General features: G+C 50.0%; 2 protein-coding genes across 2 annotated transcripts; one reads left to right on the top strand and one right to left on the bottom strand.

Moving 5' to 3' along the window:
* Positions 1-3,888: 3,888 nt before the first annotated feature.
* EI90DRAFT_322673 (metallophosphoesterase domain-containing protein 1) lies at positions 3,889-5,165 on the bottom strand. The gene is made up of 2 exons (XM_039066489.1): positions 4,043-5,165; positions 3,889-3,991 (listed from the first exon to the last, which is right to left on the bottom strand). The coding sequence occupies exon 1, from the start codon at positions 4,960-4,962 to the stop codon at positions 4,045-4,047; it is 918 nt and encodes a 305-aa protein (XP_038918591.1). The 5' UTR covers positions 4,963-5,165; the 3' UTR covers positions 3,889-3,991; positions 4,043-4,044.
* Positions 5,166-5,398: 233 nt separating this feature from the next.
* Positions 5,399-7,422, top strand: EI90DRAFT_3152989 (uncharacterized protein; the record flags this gene model as incomplete). The annotated part of the gene is made up of 6 exons (XM_039065833.1): positions 5,399-5,569; positions 5,595-5,936; positions 5,987-6,126; positions 6,180-6,280; positions 6,332-6,486; positions 7,105-7,422. The coding sequence occupies 6 exons, from the start codon at positions 5,399-5,401 to the stop codon at positions 7,420-7,422; spliced, it is 1,227 nt and encodes a 408-aa protein (XP_038918592.1).
* Between the last annotated feature and the right edge of the window lie 1,515 nt (positions 7,423-8,937).

An 8,937-nucleotide genomic window follows, 5' to 3' on the forward strand; every position in this document is an offset into this window, starting at 1 on the left:
TTTTTTCAGTCAACGCGTCGATTGCATTGGCCATTCTTTCTAGAGTTATCTCTAGACGAGCCATGCTATTATGGTTCGTTTCCTCGATCTTTTTTTGGATCGAGTTTATCGCGTTTATTATGCGCGATTCCTGGTTTTCCAGGAGGAAGTTTGGTTGGGCGAGCAGTGACTCTCCCCAGTTGACATTTCCGCTTCTGGGGGTTCCAGAATGGGTTCTTGGAGTGAACACTCCACGCTCACTTTGTTTAGGCGAGGCCGTTGCGGAGGGTGCTTCCCTTTCATAGAGGGGTCTGTTCGCTGGTTTCTCCTTACTTTTACGTAAGGCTTCCTCAGCGAACTCCCTCATTTCAGTTCGCCTCCTCTTCATTATCTCGGAGACCTCCTCCGAAGTTGGCGACCTTGCCTTGTCTGGCATGGTGTGTGGGAGTGTAAACAGCGGAAGTTCTTTTGGAGCTTCTGTGCTCTGGGAGATCCTGCTCTCAGGGCGTATTTTCGCACCTTCTTGGGCTTTCAGCCTGAGAAGAAGTTGATCTTCACTTTCCGTCCTCCATTCAGACGGAACCTGGAACAAGTCCAGTAGTTTTTTGGATAGCCGACGCGGGGGCTCTTCCCTTTGTTTCCCTTTGTCTGCCTTTGGGGCTTGACTTGGGGACGTGAGGGGGGACTCCAGGGGATAGTGGGGCCCTGGAGTTTCCTGCGACTCTATCCGATCAGCTTTTTGGGCTGATCGTTCGGCGCTTACACGTTTTTCGCGCAAGTCGATCACCTCGTGAGGAGGTGATGGATCTTCCCCAGCTTGGGTTAGATCGGCATGTTGTGGAGTTCTGGGGGTATTTCGCCCCGCACTTACTCCACGTAAGTTTCTAAAGCCTTCAGGGACCAGCCCTGAGGTGGTTGCTATTGCCGGATCATGTTGATCCTCGTCGTCGTCTGATGACGGCTTTTGGTTTGAATCTCCCTTGATGGGAGATTGCGGTTTCTTTTTAGTGTCGCTGCAGATGCGACCTTGCCCTTGTGGGTGTGTTTAGGCGCCATAGGCACTTCCAAGTCAGATGTTAAGATTGTGTAGTTGTGGGTTGTGTTGTAAAACACACCTCATGCACTTAAAAAAGTGTGAGGTCTTAGGGTGGCTCAGCACACAAGGCCGTAAGTGATACAAGATAGTGTATTTTACGGTGGTGTGTAAGCGGTTGCCCAGAGGTTCCCGCTTGCCCACGTGACTATGTGTATCTAATTTACATGTGACTCGGGGTTCGGGGCTATTGCCCTGACAGACTGCCTGCTATAACCGGCAATGAAGAGTGCATCAAGACAAAAAGGTATATACGATATCCTCAATTGATATCGCGTCAATAAAGAAAATATCAGTACGCATGGACATTGATATTCCAATATTCTATACATAGTGTGTGTGTGGGCAGTCTGGTTGGTATCGTCTGGTGTCAAGGATCCTCGGGTTCTATGGTGTCAGTGGGTTGTCATGGTGTTGATAAAAGAAATCGAAATATTGAAATAATTATTTTGTTCCTCTCGGCTGTCTCTCTTCCTCTTCTCTGCTGTGGCTCTGTTCTGTATCTGGCATGTTTCCTCGCTTAACCTGCTGTCCGTGCCCGTGGGTTTGTACTCCTTACCGCATGGTCTTGTTCTTGTCGCCTGTTCCGGACTTCCTGATGAAAGATGCGAGTCTTTCTATGCCTTTCATTTTACCTACGAGGATGCGGAACCTGGTCTGGTTGCCACGACCAAGTAGGTGTCTGTGTCTGCTGACTCGGGGGCATTCCGCTAGGATGTGAGTCCTTGTTTGTGTGGGTTTGCCGCATTGGCACTCTGTGCTCTCCGTTGTGATGCCGAATTGGTGGTAGTACTCGCCGATGTGGGTGTGTCCTGTGCGGAATTGCAGGACTCGGCTAAACGTCTTTCTGTCGAGGTTGCTGAAGCGTCTGGTGGGTTTCAGCTTCGGCGCGAGTTGGTTTGCTTCATAGAATCCCGATCTTGGGGAGTTCGGGGTGTTTACCCATCGGTGGGTCCAGGCTTTGGCCATCTCTCTCTTGTGTAGGCTTTCTATGTATGAGAGGGATTTGACGTTTGGTCGGGCTGGTCTGAGGTGGGCGCTGTCTTTAGCCAGTTGGTCTGCTTTCTCGTTGCCTGGTATGCCGAGGTGGCCTGGGCACCAGTGTAGTGCAATTTTGACGTCCTCGGACTCAGTTAGGATTTTACACACCATCCTCCTGAATTCTCTGGCTGACTCCTGCGCTTTTTGCGGTTTGCTCTGGAAAACGCGTTTCAGTGCACTCGGGTTGTCTGCATATATGACAATGCGCGAGGGTCTTATGGTGATGTTACCGTCTCCCAGGGTTCGTCTGATGTTATCTTCAGGCCCTTCATCTCCGCGTTGTAAGCTTCCACATGTTCGCCCATGGGGCCTTTCTCCTCGAATATGACCTTGCCGCATTGGTAGCCTACTGTGCCATATCCGGTTTTGGTCCTTCCATTTTCTTTGTATCGGGAGCCGTCCGAGTATACGAAGAGGATGTCTGGGTCGTCTTCGCATTCAGTGATGAATGCTAGGTGGTCATCAGCCCACTCCTGCTTGAATGACTCGCCGGGTTTGTTGGGCGGGGTGAAGAGTTGGATGCGTTCCGTGATGTCGTGTTCGGGCATGTCCCATGGGCTTTCGAGGAGGGGATTGATCCTCTCTGTCCCTGGGAGGATGTGGTTGGCGATCCGGGTGATGCAAGTTGAGAATCGCTTTCGCGGGTCTGTCTTGTATTTTCCCCGGGGGTCAAACACTGGGAGGGGCAGTGGGGTGGTGGGGGCATGCTTCATGCAGAGAAAATCAGGGAAAGACATATTCAACCGTCAAGGACAACCAAGTGCGGTCCACACATGATAATGTCAGTAATAGCAAGTATTGAAATAATGAACCAGTCGCATATAAGCGCTAGGAAATATGTACAATGTTAGACTATATTCCAAGTGATGAAAAGGAATCTCACCTCAGTTCCAAAGACGTGAACTGAGGAGAGAGAAAAGAAAAAATCAATCGCGCGAGGTGGCTTTTAAGCCATCCTCGACTTCGTCCATCAACATGGATACCAAAAGTAGAAGCATCGGGTAGTCCGTGGTACATTGTTGAGTAGTCCACAGCGTACAGCAAACCAAGAAATTTCAACAGCAAAGGGTTGATGCCTGTTTCCAACAGCTTGTCCGATTACATCCTAACTGTGGCCTTATTCGAAACCGGAATGGGTTCTCTTTAACGAATTCGTATTGACTGGCCAAGCTTAGGGAAAATGGTAACTGCATCACGGCATTGAAGAGATCACAGAAGATTATCTAATTTATCTCCAGGTTACTCCAGTTCGCCTCCCAATACTTTGACACATGAAGACTTTCCCTTATGGAGAGGCGAAACGGGCGCTGCAAAGAATCCTTATATAATAAGAGTACAACTCCGCTGTTAACGATATAGGAGAAGGGCGAGAGCTTGTCATGCCAGTTTTCCTTGATCACAAGACTCGCGCGTGTTGATTCCTCGATTTTCCATCGCCTGCAGTAACAGCGGTAAGAAAGGTGCCACAGAAAGGGTGACGGTATTAACGGTCGCGATGGGTCTCGAACGTTGTAATTCAGCACTGCTTGACCTGATTTGCCTCCCAATTATCCCATTTATATATAGGACGTGCATACTTGTGTCATAAAAGATGCCCAGGACATCTTCCCTAAACTTGACATCATCTGCCTGGCATGCAACAAGTTTGAATTGATCCAGCAGGCACTTCATTTGTGTGAGTGCAGTGATCGATGGACACTGAGGGCCACAGAACACTCGGGGCCTTATGATGAGGTCACCATACGGAGGGCATTAGCGTACTGATGATACGAGCTTAACCTCTTCATGTTCCGACTGGCCTTGAAATACTGAGATAGATTTATTGCGTTGCAGAGACTGTGCCCGCTACATATATTGTTGAGTGCACGAAGATGGGACCTAACAATTAATTAGTGAATGACAAGTGATCGGTGATGATACGGCAATTACCATCAAATCTCTACCACAATCGCACCTTTCATCTGGTCATCCCTCAGTCCTGACACCGCCGCAGCGTTGACCAAGAGAGTGCCAACGTCAGCTCCTAAGAACCGCCTCCACAGTCGAGCCGTCAGCTTGTACCACAGCAGCTTCACCAAGCCGCCCCAGGCCGCCCGTCTGGCACATATATCCTCATACACCATTTGCGCCTTGTCCCATTTGATGCGTTCGACGCCCCTGCCAGCGTGGATGTGCCCAAACACATGTAACTGCGGATGGACGCGCCATAATGCGTAGAGTAGCGCGTAGCATCCAAACCTGTCCGCGTCAAGGTGGCCAAAGGGAGGACCATGTGTAATGAGGACGTCAGCTAGAGGTGGAATGTTTGACCAGATCTCGTGTGCTTCGGGTTGTGGGAGGGTGGTGGGAGGTGGATAGACACGGGGATACTGGAAGGGCCATGAGCCGTGTTTGGGTGTGTATGGGCTACCATAGATGAGTAACTTTCGTCCGCTTATGGTGAGTTCGACGGATGAATCCTCGAGGTATGTCAGGCCTGGTGATATACGTGCACGCGTTTCGGGAGAGACGAGCGCGACGTCATGGTTGCCTGCGATAAAGAGTTTGTGGAGGTGTGGTTGGGAGTTGAGCCAGGCGAGGGCGTCGTCGAGCTCGTGGTCTGTACCAGACTGGGTGAGATCGCCGGCGTGAATAAGAATGTCGCCTTCTGGGAGAGGAGGCTGAGAGCTGTGGGTGTTGTGTGTGTCGGATATGCAGACGAGGCGTATGTGTTGTGGGTAGGGCGTGTTGGTATGGAGCGTGGCATCAGAAAGGTAGAGCCATCGTGCGAGGAAAAGGAGGGGTGACGACACGAAGCGGTTCCAAGTGGTAAGATCTCGACGATGGACGATGGCGTCGAGGCCACTCATCGCGACTGGAAAGAACCGGCACGGGTCCGACAGGACACACAATAGGGGTGTTCACAGTAGCGAAAAGTAACTAGAAACTCGTGGGGCATCCAAAAGTGTCTCTAGGGTTATGCCAATCTTACAGGACTCCCGTTACGGTTGCCCAGCAGGTTGAACTGATAAACGAATCAACGAATAAATTCGTTCGGCATTTTGGTCTCAGGTCACGTGAAATGTTTATGTACATTTTAACGGCTTTGTGTTACGGTTAAGCTGTAACCCCGGCCGGACTTAACGGAGGTTTCACATGTCCCGCTTATCTCAGTTCCATTTCAACTCATGTAGCTTAAGACTTCCTGTATGACTGCAATGTTTCTCTTGTTGAAATCTCTTTTTTCTTGGTATGCTGTGGACAGTCCATTAGGGACGTTCACGGCTGGAAAACTCTGCCAAAACTATGCCAAAACTCGAACTCACAAGTGGCTCAAAAGTCGGGTGTGTTTTGAAAAGTGTGCCACAAGAGGGTGTTTTCGAGTTGCGGCTCCGAGGCCGCAAGACTGTGAAAACCACAACTGCCTGTTTTCACAACTCGGTTTTAAAGAGTCTTAATCCCGTCCTGTATTCATCTGTTTGTTTCTGATGTAACTGTACAGTTCCTGCCACCTGAATCACACCGCACAACATCCCCACCTGCCACACTCGTTACTGCGGCACTCCACACTCATTTCCTCCGACCAACTATGGGACCAAAGCGGCCTGCTGCTCTGGACCCAGAACTTGCGCCAGTTTCGAAGCGTTCCAGCCGTTTATCAAAGCTGAACACTGGCAACCAGGCTGAACCCCCCACTAAGCCTCCTGCAACCCGTCGTGTTCAGTGGCTTGAGAACCCCCACTGGACTGACCGTCTCGTATCATACCTGCTTGAGAATCCAAATGTGAGGTTGAAACTGAGTGGTGATTCTATCCAAACTGCGAAGGCCGAGGGCCGACTGAAGGTGATTCACTCTGCTTGCTCATACCTTCCAAACATCTTATTCTACCCCAGATTTCTAATGGTGAGAAGAAGAAAGACTATTGGGCAGCTATTGCAAAGGACATCTGGGACCGCGAGGAAGAGGCAGAGCGTGAATTCTATGTTGCAGCTCTGAACCAATACACTACAGCTATACAGGGTAGAATAAGTTGGTGAGTGACGGTCAATTGGCATGCTGCTGATATGCTGATGATCCGCTGGGTAGGCTGGAAAGTCAGTACAAGAAATATATCAAACTCCTCGGTGAAACTGGTCAGGGTGTGAAGTCTGAAGAGGAGTGTGAAGAAATCCATGCCAATTTGCGAGGTAATGTATTCATCTATCACTGATGCCATGCTGGTCTTTGATTGGTATTAGAGGATATCCGAGCAAAATTCCCTTGGTTTGATGATCTTGATGGCATGTGGCGTAATTTACCGAAGCACTCAATTGGAATGATATCAAACTCTGCTGTTGGTATGGCTGCATTGGTCGCTGAGTTTGAGCAAGCGGCTCCGAGACTGACACATGCAGTCGGTGCACAAGAATCTCCTGAGTGTCAGGGCCCGGCCCTTGTTCCGTGACGGGCCCAAGGGGATCCTCCGAGTCGCTGGGGTATCTAGTCCCAGTCCGAGGTCTTCAAACTCACTGAGGGGGCTAGCCCCAGCCTTCACAGGAAATGAGTTGCTACGCATTTAGGAAGTAGCTTAGTTACACTTGCCTTCACAGGAAATGAGTTGAGAAGAAGGGTAACCTTCTCAACCTCCTGTGAAGCCGCTACAAATGGGAGCCGGGAACTATACAGTTTTCGGCTCTTTGCCGACTTTCCATAATTGGCACCCCCCCGTGGGAAGATTCTGGGCGAGCAGCTTGCCCAGAAAGTTCCCACGGTTGTGGCTGTGATGGTTTCTGGGCGAGTAACTCGCCCAGAACGTTCCCACAGTCTGCATGCATGCGGGATTGTGGAACAGTGAAGGGAAAAATAGGAGAAAATGGGGGAAGGGTACCTGAGGGTGTGTGGGGTCAGGGGCTGTGCCCTGACACTGAGGTATTGGGTGTGGCCACTGCGGGTACCAACACAAGGTCAATCATCAAGGTTAGCAAGACTAGTATTCCTTGTTCTATGCTGGCACTACTAATTTGGCTACTAGGATCCACCCCCCACTGCTGCTCTCGGTCTGGATTCCCCTATTTTTCTCACTAATGAACTGTCATCAGAACCCGAACTGGAACTTGTCCCGCCAGAATTCAAACTCGAGGTCAAACCAAATGTCCTAAGCACAGCTCAGCTAGGGAGCCATGGTTTGCCAACTCCGATGACACCTACATCCAATTCTCCAACTCCGACCCCTACACCAGTTGGTTTGACTCACAATGCTGGAGGAATTAGCCGTAATGGAAAGGGACGACGTGATGTTCTTGCTGATTTCAGTGAAGCAAATCTCCGTGACCAAGAGCAGACCCGCTGAGAGGCGGACCAGTTTCACTTACAACGCATGGCCCGCATTGATGCCCTCCAACGACGTGAAGATCAGAAACATGAGCGGAAGATGCTGAAGTACAGCATCCAAGCACAACAGATGGGGTTGGCTCCACTTGTGCCCCCCTATCTTGCTCAGCTGCCACCCTCTGGCACGCTGCAAGCCAACTTCACCAATGATGGGCTAGGCTCGGGATCCTCCCAAACCACACACCCATTCTAGTTCATGGATTAGTAAACATAGTTTCTACATATAAAGTTCATGGAACAGCGCCTCCTGAATATGACGGCGCTTACACTGAGCTTCCAATTCACCAGGGGGCGGAGGTTCAGCTGACATCCAAGTAAAACCTTCCACTTCCCCTTCATCCTGCTGTTCATCATGGCCATGTAAACCCTCGGCAACCCAGTGTGCAAATTCTTCCTCCGACTCAAAATCCTCAACCCGGGACACAAGTGAATGGATGATAAGGCAAGTACGTACCCATGCCAATGCCAACCGGTAGTCACGTTCACTGTTGATTTGTTGCCGAAGGCCTCGGAGTGATTGGAATCGGCCTTTTAAGAAGCCAATTGCATGTTCAGAGCGAATGCGGACCTAAAGTTCCCACATCATAAATAACAAAAATTCTGTAGCCACTTGTCAACTTACCGATGACAAATGGTAGTTAAATTGACGATTAGCAGGTATGAGGGACTGAGGTTTCTTATATGGGACTATACACCAAGGGGTCAGGCCAAAGGCAGAGTCGGCCCAGAGCCACTCTCCACTACGGAACAGCTGATTTGATTCTTTCCATGCACGCGACTCCTTAAAGGCAGTTGAGTCATGGACACTTCCAGGAGGGCCAAGGACATAGTCGATTATGCGGAGGTTGGGCAGCGTGATTAACTAGTCTAGAAGTCAGTCTTGACCAGTACCTACAAATGCAGAACATACCACAAGGCTGAGGGAATAATTTGACTTGTGGTCAAAAAACTGTTCCCCATAATGGCCAGGCTTAGCATGAAGGGGGATAAGTGTACCATCTACCATACAGTATCCAGGCCGCCATGCTCGACAAGAGACTCGCTCAACCCATTGTGAGGCTTCTTGCTTCTCTTCCGTGGTTGGCCAATGGATAGCCTGACCATAAAGTGGCAAGACCGCCGCTATGACACGCCGCATGGCTTTGACAACAGTCCCCACACTACAACCTGCCCACTGGGAAACTGCCTCAACAGACCCACCATTACCAAACCTACCAAAGCGGTATAATGCAATTGCCAGCTGGTAGGAGACAGGCACTTGTTCTGCTGTAGAATTGTTCAGGAAGGTAGGGTGGTCTTCAATTAAGCGAAGCATTAAATCGAACGTGTGGGGTGAGACGCGCAGGTTGTGCCGAAATCTTCGTGGATCATCGGCTTTGTAACAGTCCAGCACAAGCGCTAGCTGGCTACACTTGATAACTTCATGTGGAAATAAAACACGTGTAGTGGCCAACCTAGATGAAAAGTACCGAAC

Source organism: Cantharellus anzutake (genome assembly GCF_015039405.1).
Source record: "Cantharellus anzutake strain C23 chromosome Unknown EI90scaffold_13, whole genome shotgun sequence".
In the NCBI taxonomy this organism is placed as follows: Eukaryota; Fungi; Basidiomycota; class Agaricomycetes; order Cantharellales; family Hydnaceae; genus Cantharellus; species Cantharellus anzutake.

What these genes read in the sequence shown, in the direction of transcription:
- EI90DRAFT_322673 (XM_039066489.1), bottom strand. Translation starts at nt 4,962, where the DNA reads ATGAGTGGCCTCGACGCCATCGTCCATCGTCGAGATCTTACCACTTGG.